Below are 17652 nucleotides of genomic sequence, written 5' to 3'. Positions count from 1 at the left end.
ACGTAATTACCTAGCAATGGAGTGTCTAGGTCATATGGTAGGTGTATATTTAGCTTTTTAACAAATTGTCAAACTAGTTTCCAAAGTGATTGTAACATTTTATATTCCTTACAGGCTCTACATCTTTGCCGTCTTGTTATGATCAGTTTTTTGTTTTGTTTTGTTTTGTTTTGTTTTTGAGAGTGAGAGAGAGTCAGAGGGAGGGAGAGAGGGAGAATCTTAAGCAGGCTCCACGTTCAGCACTGAGCCCCATGCAGGGCTCGATCCCATGACCCTGGGATCATGACGTGAGCCGAAAGCCACCCAGGCACCCCTATGATCGGTCTTTTTAATTTTAACCATTCTAACAGGTGTGTAGTGATACCTCATTGTGAGTTTTTTGTCTTTTGTTTTTGTTTTGTTTTACGAGATCACCAGTTTGTTACAAAAGGATATAACTCAGGAACAACCAGATGGAAAAGGTGCACAGGGCGAGGTTGGGGGGAAGAGATGTGGAGCTTCCATGCCCTCTCCGCATGCACCATTGTCCCTACACCTCCATGTGTTCACCAACCCAGAAGCTCTCCTTTGTGGTTTTAATTTGAATTTCTCTAGTGGCTAATGTTGAATGTCTTTACATGTATAGATTCCGTATGTCTTTGGTGAAGCGTTCACATCTTTTGTCTGTGTCTTAATTGAGTTGTTAGTCTTTTTATTAGGTTATTGAAGTCGTTTATATTTTCTAGTTACAAGTCATTTATTGGGTATATGTTTTGCAAATGTTTTCTCCCCGGGCTGTGACTTACCTCTTTATTTTCTGAACAGTGTCTTTTGAAGAGCAAAAGTTTAAAAAAATTGTTTTAGAGAGAGAGAACACGCAAGTGGGTGAGAGGGGCAGAGGGAGAGAGGGGGAGAGAGAGAGAGAGAGAGAGAGAGAGAGAGAGAGAGAGAGAGTGTCTCCCAAGCAGGCTCCACGCCCAGCACAGAGCCTGACGTGGGACTCCATCTCACAACCTTGGGATCATGACCTGAGCCGAAATCAAGAGTTGGATGCTTAACCAACAGAGCCACCGAGACGTCCCAAAAGTTTAAAATTTTGAAGTCCCAATTTATCGATTTTTTGTTCATAATTTCTTTTTTCACTGTGATCAAGGAATATTTGTGAAATTCCAGGTCACTAAGATTTACTAAATTTTCCATTAGTAAACCCTAGCCCCTACATTTAGGTCCGTAATCCATTTTAAGTTGGTTTTTGTATATGGTATATGGTAAGGATGGAGGGATTTTTGTGTATGGCTGTCCAATTGTTCCGTGCCATTTGTTGACAAGATTATTATCCCTTGTCAAAAAAGCAGTTGACCATCTATGTGTGGGTTTATTTCTGGACTCTCTTTTCTATTCTTTTGATCTATTTGTCTATCTTTACACCAATACCTCCCTGTCTTGATGCTCGTTACAGTAAGAATTGAGAGCAGGGAGTGTAAGTCCTCCAGCTTTTTCTTCGTTTTCAAAGTTCTTTTGGCTACTTCGTCTTTGGGAGCAAACTCTTTCAGTGCAGGCAGTAAACCAAAAACTGAAGAGAACTGTACACTGAGTGCATTAATCACATACTTGGTAAACATTCTCTGCCCTTAGCGTGGTCCCTTTCTGTCAGCTAAAAGTTAAGACCTTTCTTTAAAATTTTCTCAAGTTGGGGGGTGCCTGGGCAGTTCAGTTGGTTAAGCATCTGACTTCGGCTCAGGTCATGATCTCACGGTTTGTGAGTTCGAGCCCCGCATCGGGCTCTGTGCTGACAGCTCAGAGCCTGGAGCCTGCTTCGGATTCTGTGTCTCCATCTTCCTCTGCCCCTCCCCTGCTCGCTCTCTCTCTCTCTCTCTCTCAAAAATAAACATTAAGAAAATTGTTTTAATTTTCTCAAGTTGGGGCTTCTGGGTGCCTCAGTTGGTTAAGCATCTGACTCTTGATTTCGGTTCAGGTCATGATCTCATGGTTCATAGGATCGAGCCCCACGTTGGGCTCCGTGATGACAGCATGGAGCCTGCTAGGGATTCTCTCTCTCTCTCTCTCTCTCTCTCTCTCTCTCTCTCTCTGCCCCTCCCCTACTTGTGCTGTCTCTCTCAAAATAAATAAACTTTAAAAAAAACCATACAATTTTCCTAAGTTGTTTGGAGGTGGGGCGGGGGGAGGAAGCTATGAGTGAGTGAGTGTGTGTGTGTGTGTGTGTGTGTGTGTGTGTGTGTTAAAAGAAACTTTATTGGGTGTTGCGGGTCCAGGTCCATGGAGGATGTTGTCCTCCATGATCCTGGACTATGACGTCATGGGGAAGAGCCATTCAGCTCCCTCTCTGCCTTACAGTTGGTCAATGGCAAATAGGGGTAGGCTGGGGAGTACCGAACGAACTGGAGGAGTATAAAACTTTTGCGGACTGGAATTGCAACCACTGAGCCATTGCCACCCCATCCTTGCCCCCGTCAGGTTTCCATTCTTTTTGGTGTCCCTCCTTACCACCAGGCCTGGTGGACTGGCCTGAGTCACTTGCCAGGCTTAAGATACTCTAGAACTCATGTTTGGGAGAGTACTCTAGCTCCGAATCTCTATGCCCTAGACTTACTGGACCATCAAAGAGCATTTTTTTTTTCCTGCTGTGTGGAAAATACAGAGTTCACAATGGAGCACATTGAGCCTCTGACGGGTTCTGGGGTCCCAGGCCCCCAGGTGGCTCCTGGCGGTGCATGGCTCTCCACCGGGACCCACAGATGAGCTTCTGTCCCCTGCTTCCTACAAGAGGGGTGTGCTGAGCTGTCAGGCCTGGACTCAGGCCCATTTGTCAGAGCACTTCTCTATCCATCATCCACTTATTTTGATCTCTAAAGCACCCCCCCCCCCCACCACACACACTTAATATTATCTTATTATCCTTCCTCTCCAGGGGGGAATGCTGAGTCTCAGAAGAGTGAAATTCTTGCTATCCATGCTAATCGGTGCAGGGATAGGTCTGCCTGCCTCCCAACCTTGACTCCAGCCCCATTCCTGGACGCCATGTATCCAGGGAAGCCCCAAGGCAGCCTCCCTCGGCAGTTTGATGGTATTGTTATCAATTAGCTTTGGAACCAAAATGAGAACTCACCCACATCAGAGTAGACGAGGAAAGGAGAGCAAGGTGGGTGACATGCGGCTTATTTCTGGATTGTTGATAAATCCCTCCTCTCTGGCACCCATGGGCAGCCTGGACTTACAATAAAGATGGTCATGCCCTGATGCCTGTAAACTTTCCCGCTTTGGGATTAGAAGGGGCTCTGCTAAGGAGGCGGTTGACAAAGGGCCTCTCTGTGCGGCTCTATTTTAGAATGGTTTCCCCAGGCCCCTTGGCTTCTTAGAAGCTGGCAGCACATTCTCTCCGCCACATAACTCCGTTTGAGGATCATCTCCAGTCTCCATGGTAACTGCATGTCGGGAGACAGCCTGCTCTGTACTGTGGCTTTGTATTAAACACAATGAATTTAAATTGGATGCTCGGCAGTGAAGATAATCATTCTGGATCAGAGAGAAGCCTGGAGCTCCTCATTTCATAATTTTGGATGTTGGCACAATTCTCAGATTGAGCCCTGTAATTCAAGCCCAAGCCCCACCTACCCCTCTGTTTCTAAACTGCAGTTAGGTCCAATTTCACTTGGGCTTTTCTCCAGCTTCTCACAGAGGAGTCTTGGAGCCAGGGAGCCCCTCAGTCAGGTCAGGGCTATCCTGAGCTCTAGAAGGGGCAGCATAATGTAAAAGAAACTTGGGGGCTCTAGAATCAGATGGACCCTCATTCAGTCTGGCTGTGTGACTTCCTCTGAGCCTGTTTTCTTTTTAATTAAAAGAAATTTTTTTGGTGTTTATTTTTGAGAGAGAGACACAGACAGAGTGTGAGCAGGGGAGGGGCAGAGAGAGAAGGAGACCTAGAATCTGAAGCAGGGTCCAAGGTCTGAGCTGTCAGCACAGAGCCCGACACGGGGCTCGAACTCACAAACTGTGAGATCATGACCTGAGCTGAAGTCGCATGCTTAACCAGCTGAGCCACCCAGGCGCCCCTACCTGTTTTCTTATCTGTCTCCATAATTTTTTCATCCTCCCTGGCTGAACTCTGTGCCCATCATAAATATAACTCCCCCATTCTCCCCTCCCCGCCCCCAGCCTCTGGCAACTACCATTCTACTTTCTGTCACCGTGAGTTTGACCCCCCTGGGTCCCTCCTATATGTAGGTTCATACAGTCTTTGTTCATTTGTGATGGGCTTATCTCTCTTAGCGTAATGCCCTCAAGCTTCAACTGTGTTGTAGCACGCGTCAGAATTTCCTTCCTTTTTAAGGCTGGATAACATTCATATATGCCACACTTTATTTATCAGTCTGTCCACCATTGGACACTTGGGTTGGTTCCGGCTTCTGGCTGTCATGAATAATGCTGTGCACACATATATCTGTCTGAGTCCTTGCTTGCTTTCAATTAGAGACTCATTTTGAGGAGCAAATAAAATCAATGTTAAGGGGCACCTGGGTGGCTCAGTAGGGTAAGCATCCGCCTCTCGGTTTCGGCTCAGGGCGTGATCGCACCCTTCGTGAGTCTGAGCTCCACATCGGGCTCTGCGCTGACAGTGCAGAGCCTGTTTGGGATTCTCCGCCCATACCCTACTCCCTGCGTGCGTTCTCCCTCTCTCTCCCTCTCTCTCTCTCTCTCAAAATAAATAAACGTTTAAAAAAAAGATAATAAATATTAAGAACACTGCACACAGTGGGCCATCGGTAAACGTTAATTTCTTTCCTGAGTGTGAGTTCAGGCGCCGTTAACTGCCACAGTGGTCTGCTGGCTTCGGTGAGAATGATGTCACTTTCTACTGAGCAAGCTGCTTCTGTGTCCCCGCAACATGCTCATCTGCCGTGTCTGGGAATTAACACAGTGCGTTCCATGGTTTAAAGGAAATGTCTTAACCATGAAAACAGGCAACGTCTCATGCATGCTTTTACATTCTCCCACCAGTTGGTATGCATGTATCCCTGCTTCCAGAAACGACAAGATGTTACGGCTGATGTATATACTTCCTTATCGGTTGTCTATTTTAAGTCTTCCCTCTGGGAGACCCTGATGCAGGGGTGAGATCACCCCAGGCTGTGAGATTCTGTGCTTCGTAACTGTTTCACAGGCGTCAGATCTGTTCTGAGCATTACAGAAGAGTATGGGATTTGGAGGGAAGATACCTACACCCCAGTTCTGGCCCACCTCTCAAACACTGAGGTGAGGAAAACGTCTGTTGCCCGTGGTGGTTGTGAAGATTAGATGAGGGAAGTACTTTGCTGTGTGACCCGCTCCTGGAGCAGCCCATGCCCTGGGGGAGAAAAGGACCAGGTCCTTGGGCTGGGGGGGGGGGGGGCAGCTGTCCAGGAGATCCTCCCTGGGTCAAGTTTCATCCAAAGTGCCTATAGTAGGGGTGACTCTCCACTGCCTTGGGCACCTCCAGGGGTGGGAATCCCAGAGCTCAGGAACTGTCTTTCCTGCGGGGTAGCCCTTCCAGGCCACCGGGCGGCTGCAGTCCCCAAGAGAGTCAGCGCCCCTTTGTACTCAGGAATTTGAGACAGAAGGGGAGGAGGAGGAGGGCTCTTGCCAGCCTCCTGACCTGCGTGCGACCCAGCTGCTCCCTGCAGCAGGCCGTCAGGCCTGTTCTTTATTGCTGAGGCTGGCGGGAGGAGGGGAGATGGGGATCTCACACCACATCCCAGACCCTTCTCTCACTCCTCAGCAGTGCTGCTCGTGGTGGTAACGTATGCGCCCCGAGTCTACCTGTTGAGATCCTGCCTCCACGCACTGCTAACGAACGTAAAAATGCAAATGTCCCTCTAAGCCCCAACCAAACTCTGGGCCAGCCCTGAGATGCCTCCCTCCTGATGCTGCGCTGGACCTCTGCCTCGAGCCAGCCCTCTTCCCTGGGCTCCCCGCTCCCTCCGTTCTCCCAGGCTGCTTCCCCTGCACCCGCTGCCGGCCTCACCGGTCCCTCAGAGCAGCGTGTTGGTTCCAGCCCTTCCTAGTTAATTCTGCGTGTGACTCCCATAGGAGCATTGGCTCAGTGCCACACTCCTAATTTTCCCACCCCTTGCCTCCGGGAATTTGATTCCACTTCCCGTTTTGCTAAGGGGCCTGGCACCCCTTCTGATCATCTCCTCCTTTCTCTGTTACCCGCCCCTCTTGAATGGATGGAAAGAGGGGCGCCTCCCAGCCTAATAGAGATGAAGATCAGCCCTCAGGTTTCCTCATCGGAGTAATGGGCACAATAACGCACCTCTTTCGCAGGGTCGTTGTGAGAATTCACGGGGCACAGAGCACACGCTCAGGGGGCGTCGGTTACCGTTAGCGACGTTCGCCTCCACTGGGTTGACACTCAGCTCTATCTTAAGGCAAACGAAAACTCCTTTTCTTCTTCTTTGTCTTCTGAGAAACAGCTTCCACCTGTCTCTTCCGTCCCCACCCCCAAATTCAGGGCCATGACAATGCAGCCAGCACCCCACAGCCAGAGTCATGTTCCGAAGCCATACGTCATGTTCTTCCCCTGCCCAGAGCCTGCTGTGACCACAGACGCGTCCAGAGCTGGGGGTGTAGCCAGCGTCCTGTCTGTAAATGTGCTCCTAACCGCCCCCTCCCAAGCTCCCTCAGGACCCCCAGCGGCACAGCACATGAGCTGCTGAACTTTGCTGACTGGACAGAATCCAGGTTCGACAAGGTCCTCACATGTTTGGTCCTAATCAGACCTGCCTTGGCCCAAACCTGTCTGCATTACCTCATTTATCTATTGTGACCCCATGGGTATATATTATTATCCTCATTTTACAAATAAGGAAATGGAGGGGCACCGGGGTGGCTCAGTCGGTTAAGCATCCAACTTCGGCTCAGGTCATGATCTTATGGTTGGTGGGTTTGAGCTCCGCATCAGGCTGTGTGCTGACAGCCTGGAGCCTGGAGCCTGCTTCTGATTCTCTGTCTCTCTCTCTCTCTCTCTCTCTCTCTGCCCCTCCCCCACTCACGCTCTTGTCTTTTTCTCTCCCTCTCTCTCTCTCAAATATAAATATTTAAAAAATGAGGAAATGGAGCTCAGAGATTAAACAGCTTGTCCAAGGTCTTACAACTAAGTGTAAGTGTCTTACAACTAGGATTTAAACCTGGATCTGCCTGCCTTAAAGGCTGATTCTTGTCACTATACTGTTTTGCCTCTAAATATGACATTAATATGCCTTTACGTGACAGGTGGATTAAATGTGGGAAAATGTCCTTTTCTCGAAATGCGTTGTGAACTGAAGGTTGCCTGTTTTCTCTGCAGAAAAGTCAAAGAATGAAGTGCGAGTTTTAGATATGGTAATGTTTAGGGTAAGAGCATTGCAAAATCAGAGGTGGGACCAGGCCCCAGATGGTGTGGGAGAGGCCATGGACCCAGAAGGTAGGCATGGAAAGTAAAAGGAAGTTTGGGAGCACAATTAATTGCAAACGCACAGTTTGGAGAAAACCAGTCAGCTGCAAGCTGCTCAACAGGCTGTAAATCATGGGTGGAGAAAAGACTTGAGAGCTGTATGTAACGGGAGGGACAGAAAGGGTAGCCCCAGGGAACTGATCACACATCAAATGGATGCTCTGCAGAAAAGCTAGGGTTGCTTTTGGTTTGGTTTTGTTTTGTTTTTTCACAGAAAAGAGGCATTTGATAGAAAGAGGTTGGGGTGACTCCGAAGGAGAATGGATGGGGCAGTGGTCAGAGCAGAGGTCAGCACTCAAGCGGCCTGGAAGGGAATTGTCAGAGAGCTGGCTTGGGTTGGCAGTAAAGCTAAGTGTAAGCCTGTTAAGAGTCTCATCACCCTACATCAGGCAAGTGTCATGAATAAAGAGGTGGGACTCCTTCTTAAAAGATTATTAAGAAACTTAAGAGGACGACAGCAAAACATTAAACAATCCAGGCACAGAGGCCTTCTAAATGCAGGGCACTGTGGGCTGCACAGCCCACAAAGCTGGCCCTGGCTGGTGGGCTTGTGTTTCAGGATGAGGAAGATATTTACTGAGTGCCAGGCATGGTTCTAAGTACCATAGATGTATCATCTCACTTGATGAAGTGCTCAGGTCCTCCTTTTGGAAAGCTTCTCAAGTTCCAGGACTTGAGTGGTATTTAAGAACTGGCTTTCCAGGGGCGCCTGGGTGGCTCAGTCGGTTGGTTGGGTGTCTGACTTCGGCTCAGGTCATGATCTCACGGTTCGTGAGTTCGGGCCCCCCATTGGGCTCTGTGCTGACAGCTCGGAGCCTGGAGCCTGCTTCAGATTCTGTGTCTCCCTCTGTCTCTGCCCCTCCCCTGCTCATGCTCTCTCTCTCTCTCTCTCTCTCTCTCTCTCTCTCTCTCAGAGGTAAATATTAGGGGGCGGGGGGAAGGCTTTCCAAAGGGCCAGTAAGCAACCAACAGATCCCTGATGGTGCAGGAAGTTACTCCGAGCAAGAGAGGAACCACCGAGCTGGTGATTTTATTTCTCTTGTACTTTGGGAGATTGTGAATAAAAGAAGAGAATTTTCATGTGCAAAGAAAAACAACGGGTTCAGTGATTCCAAGAGAAGCAGATCTAGCTGAACCGACGATGGCTTTCCCAGCTGCATTAGGAAATGTAGAAATGTTTGCTTGACGCTCATTAGCCTACAAAACACATCCAAATACTTGTTATTTGGTTCTCAGTGCTGTAGCGTCCCCCCTTTAAAGATTAAGTTGCCCTTGATCGATAGGTCTAGGTAGCGGCAGATCCTGCTTTTCCGATTCCAATCACCTCCCCCCCCAAACACACCCCTTTTCTATGTGCTATATGAAAATACACTCCAGGAAGCCCCTCTCCCTCTTCCCCAGTGAAAAACCCCACGAATTATCTCTGGCTCAAGGGCCTTCTCAACAGCAGAGCACAAAGTTTGTGCCTTGACTTACTGGTTCAGCCTTGGAACAAGCTGCTTCCGTGACAGAAGGGTTGCAGGGCAGGGGCAGGAGGGTGAAATTGGAAGATTAAAAAAACCATTGCTACTGGGAAACCAGCAAAACGTGATTCGAGCTGCAGCAATGCAGAAGATGATAAGTGAGTGATTCTCCAGAGAGCTCTGTCCTGACAAAGGCAAGGAGGGCCAGTACACTCTTCTCTCCAATACTGTGACGGCAGCAAATAAGTCCTATTTTTCTGTTCTTTCCAACTTGCTGAGCATGGCCCTGGTCAATACAGAGACCCTGCGTGCCCCACAGGGGTCCGTCCGATGACTTCCGAAGCATAAAGATGACATTTATATCCGGTTTAGGTTTAGTTTCAGTACAAGTTCTTGCCAAGTGTATGCCTGGAAAGTCGGTCAGAAAACGGATCCCCATTAAGCATGTTGGGTTTTATTAGGAAACAAATGGAGGTGACATTACTGGGCATCAGACAAATCCAGACTTATCCAGCAGAATATCAAATATGTCAGAGACAAATCATGGTAACCCTTTGAAACACTAAAATTATGTTTCATCTCTGCCAAATGTGCATCATGATGCTGTGTCTGTTGGTTAAACAAATAGTCCCAGTGTCCGTGTTAACTTAATAGTGAGAGATGTGTAGTCCCACATTCACGATTAAAACCAATGCCACATTCTCAATGGGGATGCTTGGCTGGGCAGCAGTGTATGTAAAAAATTAAGGGCTTGCGTTGGTAAACGGGCAGACTTCGTCAGCCACCAGGCTCCAGGAGGCCCTGGTGAGATAGCCCGTCCGTGGCCCGGCGTGGTATAATTGGGGGTGCGCATGTGCACGAAGCTACAACTCCACTTCCGGGCGACGTATACCCTGAAAGTGGGGACCGTTCATGTGTGTGCAAGAATCCTCAAGCGCCATGTGTAGCGGTAAATGCCCATGAATTAGAACTGAATATGTACATGGAGGAGTATTCATACAATTAATTAGAATGGAAGAAACAAATCTTAAAGATGTTGAATTTTTAAAAAGCATGTTGCGAAAAGGTACGGATAGTACTTGGTGTAAATTTTTAAAATTCACGAAACAAACGTAGTAAAAGCATGAAAACAGAGATGGGATGACCAACCTCAGGGGAGAGGGATAGGGAACAGGATGGAGGGTTTTGGTTGTATTGGTTTTATTTATTTTTTTTTTTTCATTTTTTTTTAACATTTATTCATTAAAAAAATTTTTTTTGACATTTATTTATTTTTGAGAGAGAGACAGAGCATGAACAGGGGAGGAGCAGAGAGAGAGGGAGACACAGAATCCAAAGCAGGCTCCAGGCTCTGAGGTGTCAGCACCGAGTCTGACGCGGGGCTCGAACTCATGAACCATGAGATCCTGACCTGAGCCGAAGTCGGTTGCTTAACCAACTGAGCCACCCAGGCGCCCCTGTATTTCATTTTTTTTAAATGTGTTTTAAACAACAGCAAAATGTTAACATCTGTTATGTTTGACTAGTGGGTTCATGCCTGTGTGTTATTTTCTATACTTTTACCGTATGGTTGAAATGTTACATAACTTTAAAAGAAAATATTTTAAACACACAAGCGTGGTTAACTAAACTTTAAGTAATTTTTAGCTTCTTCCAAATTTATGTTTAAAATAGATATTATAAATAAAGTAATTGATTCTATTAAGTAAATTTCAGAAAACTAGAAAAAAATAACTCAGACTCTCATCACTGAAAACAGTCCTTGTTAATGTTTTGGTATATTTCCTTCCATGTTTTTCCTTGTGTGGGTGCCTGTGTGTTTAAACATCCTTCTAAGCATCTTGGGTACACATATTGAATTCTGTCTTTTTCGCTCATTACAGTATCACCCTTTTTCCATGTTATGACTTAGCCTCCATGAACATCATTTCTATTGACTTCCATTAAACATTGTCCACAGCTTGCTTAACCCACACCATTTTTTGCAGAAAAACAGGAACATTCAGTAGTCACACGGTCACATATTCATAAACATAATCCTTTTGAAATCCTCGGGAACAGGATTGGGTCATGCTCTCTGTTGATTTCTACAAGGATGTTTTATGTGGGATGACAGTAAAAAGGTCTGTCACATCTGTGATACCACATTCCCAGGAAGACAGAGCTTGTCGGCATTCGTCCCGTGGGTTGGAACTGTACATATTTTCAAAGCCAGCTATGTGTGTCTCTTGCCTGAGAGGAAACAAGTGCTCATACACCCTTGTACATCCAGCATCTGGTCTGGGCTCCTGAACCCGCAGCTGGGGGAGTATTTGCTGATCCTGTTAAACTCTTGTTTTGAGGCCTGAGGTTAAGAGTAGAAATAATTATTGCAGATATTTATGTGCTCCTTCCCAGCTTATAAAGGCTGTCACATCCATGGCCACCTGATCTCCTCTGGGAGGGGAGGTCCGAGTGGGTATACAGCTGGCGCTGGATTACAGCCAGAAAGTGGGAAAGTCAGGACCACTGCCCAGTGACACCTACCTGAACTCTTCAGTGACTGTCCTTAGGCTCAGGCAAGAGGAGCCATGTCTGCCCAGAGCCCCCTGTCCTCTTCCAGACCACACTCTGGGTCCCTGGAATCCCCTAACAGATGACCCTGAGCACTTCTAGGACCTATGTATGCTTGAATCTGTCCTCCTTGGGGGCCAGACCACCAGTGCCTGTTCGCCTAGGTCCACGGGCAGCATTTTGCAGGGAGTGAGCAGATGAGAGGCCTGCGGGCTGCAGGATGAACCCAAAGCAGGGGTGTGGGCTGGGGGCAGTGCAAAGGCTGAAGGCCAATATCCCCTACGGTGTAGCTCAGAGCTGCAAGGACCCCAAGAACTCCAAATTCAGGCCTGGTCTTCTTGGTCACGTATTTGTCAGAGTAGGAGGATAGGAGGTATTCTTGATATCAAGAATATCAAGTTAGCTTGATCTGTGACTTTTAACTATTTAGAGATTCAGCACGTGGACCTCCTTTTCTACTCTCGCTCTGGGACCCACAGATCTTAAGAAGTCTTGCTTCTCTTATCATCCTATACCGTGCTGTTTCCAGGCCTCCTTTTTTCTACCCAAGGCTACAGACATACTGAGGGGAGTGCAGAAGAAAGCCATCGAGGGGCACCTGCGTGGCTCAGTCGGTTAAGCATCCAACTTCCGCTGAGATCATGATCTCACGGTTCCTGAGTTCCAGCCCAGCGTAGGGCTCTGTGCTGGGCTCTGTGCTGGCCGCTCAGAGCCCGGAGCCTGCTTCGGATTCTGTGGCTCCCTCGCTCTCTGCCCCTCTCCCACTCATGCTCTTTCTCACAAAAAAAAAAAAAAAGTGAATAAACGTTAAAAAAAACAACAACAAAAAGAATCTAGAACCACAGAAAAATAAAACAATTTAGTGTATAAAATCCCAATAGATAACCCCACCCCCACCCCCATCTCTGCATATAAAGGCAAAAAATGCATTTTGGGGCAGAATAGAGTACAACCACCTGCTATGAGGGTGAATCAGCCTGACACGATCGGGATCACAAATAGAAGCCAGCTAGTAAAGCTACAATCAGCGGCTCTTCCCCTTCTCTTATTTCCCGCCCCCCCCCCGCCCCCGCCCCCCCCCCCGCCCCCGCCCCCCCCCCCCCCCCCCCCCCCCCCCCGCCATTCTGGTTACCCATCTCTGCCACAGAACTACCGCCCTCTGTTGGTTGCTTTAAGCCATGCAAGAAGTTGGACCTCTGAACTCACGGCAACAGGGGAAGTGGTCTCCCAGCCGGGGACAACAAGGAGAATCTGTGTTGCGAGAGTTTTAATTGTTTGGCCGCTGAACTTTTTTTTTTTTTTTTCAGTTCCCCATTCCCCACCAATATTTCTGATCTGATTTGTGATCAAGGATTTGACTGACTAGAGAAGCAGGAATCATTAAGACAATTTCATTGTCAGAGATAAACAGAGATAAACAGTCCAAATCTGGATGATTAAACACACACATTAGGACAGACTTCACTCAGTCCATTTTATTAGAGAACGGCTCAGTTGACTTTCCCAACGATCCAGGAAGGAAGCTAATTTAGGTAAAGCTTAGAGAGGTTAAGTAGCTATTATAGTAGCTATTATAGGTAAAGCATCTCAGAGAGGTTAAGTAATGTGGCTGAAGTTATCCAGCTGGGAGGTGGTGAGCGGGGACTCAAGCTTGGGTTCATCTAAGTTCTTGCAAGGACCCAAAAAGAAAGACAGGTTTTATCCAGGCTTACTCATGGAAAAAGAGAGTCACCTTCTATCGGAGCACTCCGAGTAGTGGAGCTCTCTCTTAATTCTATTTTGATGAAGTTTTGTTGGGGAACAACACATTAACGTGGAACAACCTTTGGTCAATGCTAGTTCTGGAGGCTTGTGCAGGTCACCTGACAAAATTGGCTTTAAAAAAAAAGTATGTGTGGGCAGGGGAGGTGGAGCTTTAATACAGATTTAGCCATTATTCCTGGAATTACAAGAGAGGCTTTTTAAAGATTTCTTGTTAAGTGATGTCATGTGGAGATTGTGAATAGGGTAATTTTTCATTGATAAATCATACAGGGACCTAAAAACTGCTCCATCTCAAACAAGATAAATGGAAATGAACTTAACGTGCTTGGAGAAACTGAACACAAAGGCCTCGATGTTGAAAATGCATATGAAAACTTTGAATAAAATTGTTTCATGGAATATGAGAGGATACGACAAAACAGTCTATCCAAACTAACATTTTATTCATTGGGATTTAAATATGTATGTGTAATAGGGCGCCTGGGTGGCTCAGTCGGTTACGCATCCAACTTCGGCTCAGGTCACGATCTCACAGCTCGTGAGTTCGAGCCCCACGTTGGGCTCTGTGCTGACAGCTCAGAGCCTGGAGCCCGCTTCGGATTCTGTGTCTCCCTCTCTCTCTGCCCCTCCCCTGCTCATGCTGTCTCTCCCTCTCTCTCAAAAAAAAATTTAGAAATTTAAAAAATCTGTGTGTATCACTAAACATTATAAATAGACATATTATATTGCGCTAAACATTTGGTTATGTCATGTATATATTCACGTTGGTCAAAATTGTTGGGGGTGGAGGGAGTCTTCTTTTGGGGAAATAGAGGCTGGCTTTGAGGCTCCAGTGACACACTAAGTGGTTTTTCTAAAGCACTGAGCCACAACCCAAGATGAGGAAGAGGCAGGTGTGTTTACTGGATCCAATGGGGTGATGAAGGTTGACACATGGCCTCCAGTGTGTGTCTAGCTCCTCAAAATTTCCCAAGCGTGGCTGCACTGGGGCCTCACAGCCTCAAGCTTAATAGGGTCTGTGGTTGTCCTGAATGTCCACCCAAGGACCTCAGGTGTCTCCCTGCGTCAGTGACTCGGATGTGGGAAGGGATGTGACGAGACTGCTTTTCCCGTCCCCCACAGGCGGCACTAGTCGGAGGCACCACCATGGTCATCGGCCACGTCCTGCCTGACAAGGAGACCTCCCTCGTGGAAGCCTACGAGAAGTGTCGGGGTCTGGCCGACCCCAAGGTCTGCTGTGACTACGCCCTGCATGTGGGGATCACCTGGTGGGCACCCAAGGTAACAGTGCTGGGTAGAATCCCGAGAGAATAAGGGCTTTTTTTAGGGAGAGGGGCCATTTGGGTGGAGTCAGCTGGGGTGGGGTGCTCTCCCACAGGTAGGGGACGCCCCCCACCATCCTAACTCCCCAGATGCCAAAAGAAAAGAACACATGATTCCACAAGGGGGTGACAAGGCTTGTTCTGCTTAATTTCAAGAGCCAGTGTCCCAGCAGACCCAGAGGCCTGGGGAACGCCGGCTGACTCCTTGCTCAGACCACAAAGCTCTCAACGTGTCTTGATACTCTTCATCGGGTGCCACTTCTGCTGAGTAGCGGGCTTGGCAAGAGTCAGGCTCCAGGGGACGTATTGTTTTCATGCCAGAAGTGACGGCATGGACCTGAGGTCTCCGAACAGAACAAGAGAGTCCTGTCCTGGCTCCGTGCCACCTGGATAAATGGGACTGGGCCACTTTTTTCCTCCTGGGGCCCAGCTCCTGCTCTGAGAGCCCCGAGGCTGCTTCTGGCCTGTGGCTGAGGCTGGCTCCCACTGAGCCCTTTCTCACTTCAGCCCCTGTGCCCCTCGCTTCTGGCTTTCCCGTCCCCCCGCTGCCCCCAGACCCCAGGGGCAGAGTCCAGTCCCCTCCACCCAGGTTCCCACTTCCTAAAAACAGACATTTAGATTTTGCTTCATGTCTGGAGTTTTACCACTTTTTACCCCAGGGAAGCAGCCTGGATGCCCATTCTACCACCAATTCTGCACTGGTACAGGTGCCAGGACCTGTGTGGGCATCCTAAGCAAACACTGGGGCGCCTGGCTGGCTCAGTCAGTCGAGTATGCGGCCCTTAATCTCAGGGTGGTGAGTTCTAGCCCCACATTGGGCATGGAGTTTACTTCAAACAAACAAAAAAAACAAACAACAACAAAACAAGCATTGACGTTTTACAAAGTTCTTCAGCTAGGGAGCCTGGTCTAAAGGGCCTGCGTCCCTTCTGAGATGGTAATTAAAAGCCTTGTGTCCTTCTGCCCTTGGGTTTTAGCTTTGAGCGTGGGGCTCCCCGACTCTCCTCCGTTATGTCAGACATGGTCCTTATGAAAGGCCTTGGAGCCCTCCAACCTTCACACCATGAAGACCTCCCTGCTGGCATTGGGTAAAAGTGCAGACCCACCCTGAATGGCAGCCGGCCCTTATCGGAGGAGGGGATTTTGTTTATTCTCGACACCCTCCTGGGGGGACGACCTTACCCCGAGCCTCTGTATTCCCTCCCCCCGGAGCTGGCCTGGAATAGAGCATCCATTCAGATTCTCAGCAACACTGAGGCCCGGCCAGCCCTCCCTAAGTCCCCAGAGGTTGTGGGGACTTCCATGCATCTAGAATTTTAAATTCTTTTTTGTTATTATCAAATAATTCTTTTCCTAACTGTCGATTTTAAAAAGAGAAAAGAAGCCCATCATTCTGGTTATCCCAACACAACCACTCTTGTTACTTTGGCTTATTTCCCTCCAGTCTTTTTTTTTTTTTTTTCCATGTGTGCTTTTTACATAGTAACTCCTTCACTTAAGTGTGAGCATTTTCTGTGTGGCTGCATGGTCTTCATGACCATCGGTGCGGTGGCCGCTTCATGTCCTATTAAGGAGATAAACCTCAACTTGTTTTCCTGCTGTCAGACCAACGTTGCTTCCATTTTTCCCCAATATAAACAACGTTAGGATGAATCTCCATATTCATATAGCCAGGCGGGCCAGTCAGGCGCCCTGGGTCTCAGGAGTTTCAGCATTATTGTGCCTTCTTTGAAATTTTTTTTTTTTTAACGTTTATTTATTTTTGAGACAGGGAGAGACAGAGCATGAACGGGGGAGGGTCAGAGAGAGAGGGAGACACAGAATCCGAAACAGGCTCCAGGCTCTGAGCTGTCAGCACAGAACCCGACGCGGGGCTCGAACTCATGGACCGTGAGATCATGACCTGAGCCGAAGTCGGACGCTCAACCGACTGAGCCACCCAGGCGCCCCTATTGTGCCTTCTTTGTAACACCACTTCCATTATGGGAGTGGGGAGCACAGGCCTTGGGGGTAAACGCTGTTAATGCATTCACCAATAAGGCTGACTTGGAGTTAGAAACACAAGACAAGCCTGTACGACAGCAGAAACATGCCTAGATGGTCACAATATGGTTCCTACGTTTGTGTCATGCTTGACAATTTTCTTTTTTTTTTTATTTAAAAAAAATTGTCTTGGGGCGCCTGGGTGGCGCAGTCGGTTAAGCGTCCGACTTCAGCCAGGTCACGATCTCGCGGTCCGTGAGTTCGAGCCCCGCGTCGGGCTCTGGGCTGATGGCTTGGAGCCTGGAGCCTGTTTCCGATTCTGTGTCTCCCTCTCTCTGACCCTCCCCCGTTCATGCTCTGTCTCTCTCTGTCCCAAAGATAAATAAACGTTGAAAAAAAAAAAAAATTAAAAAAAAAAAAAAATTGTCTTAATGTTTGTTTATTTTTGAGAGAGAGAAAGACAGAGAACGAGCAGGGAAGGGGCAGAGAGGGAGACACAGAATCCGAAGCAGGAGCCAGGCTCCGAGCTGTCAGCACAGAGCCCGACGCGGGGCCCGAACTCACAAACCGCGAGATCATGCCCCGAGCCGAAGTCGGACTCTTAACCGACTGAGCCACCCAGGAGCCCCATGCTTGGCAATTTTCAAAGTCCTTCTGCATCCATTTGCTCACCTGACCTCACAGAGGCCTGGGGGGTGGGAAGAAAATGAGATACTGCAAGGTTGCAGGTGGCCGTATGGTCATTCCTCCTCCCACTGGCCCCCATCTCCTCCATCCTGGGCCCGTCAGCCTCTTGAACATCTGTACTCACGTGGCATTGCCTTTGCATTTTGCTCTCCAGGTGAAAGCAGAAATGGAGACACTGGTAAGGGAGAAGGGTGTCAACTCCTTCCAGATGTTCATGACCTACAAAGACTTGTATATGCTTCGGGACAGTGAGCTGTATCAAGTGTTGCACGCTTGCAAGGACATTGGAGCGATCCCCCGAGTCCATGCTGAGAATGGGGAGCTCGTGGCTGAGGCAAGGCTGTAGAGAATATTGGGGAAGGGGGGGCTGGGGCACCAATAGAGACAGTTCTCGGGGGGTTTCCTGACCACC

The 17652-nt window shown here is 48.2% G+C and overlaps 1 protein-coding gene across 3 annotated transcripts in view; it reads left to right on the top strand.

Annotated features, from left to right (window-relative positions):
- The window catches only part of DPYSL5 (dihydropyrimidinase like 5), a 102109-nt gene that overhangs the window by 58659 nt on the left and 25798 nt on the right, over positions 1–17652 (top strand). For all 3 annotated transcript variants that reach the window (XM_045447451.1, XM_045447449.1, XM_045447450.1), the window contains 2 exons: positions 14371–14529; positions 17395–17574. In XM_045447451.1, the coding sequence (XP_045303407.1) occupies positions 14371–14529; positions 17395–17574 (339 nt within the window). The remainder of the gene's footprint in view (positions 1–14370; positions 14530–17394; positions 17575–17652) is intronic.

The sequence above is a fragment of the Leopardus geoffroyi genome, chromosome A3, assembly GCF_018350155.1.
Source record: "Leopardus geoffroyi isolate Oge1 chromosome A3, O.geoffroyi_Oge1_pat1.0, whole genome shotgun sequence".
Classification (NCBI taxonomy): domain Eukaryota; kingdom Metazoa; phylum Chordata; class Mammalia; order Carnivora; family Felidae; genus Leopardus; species Leopardus geoffroyi.
This window is presented reverse-complemented; position numbering and strand designations above follow the sequence as displayed.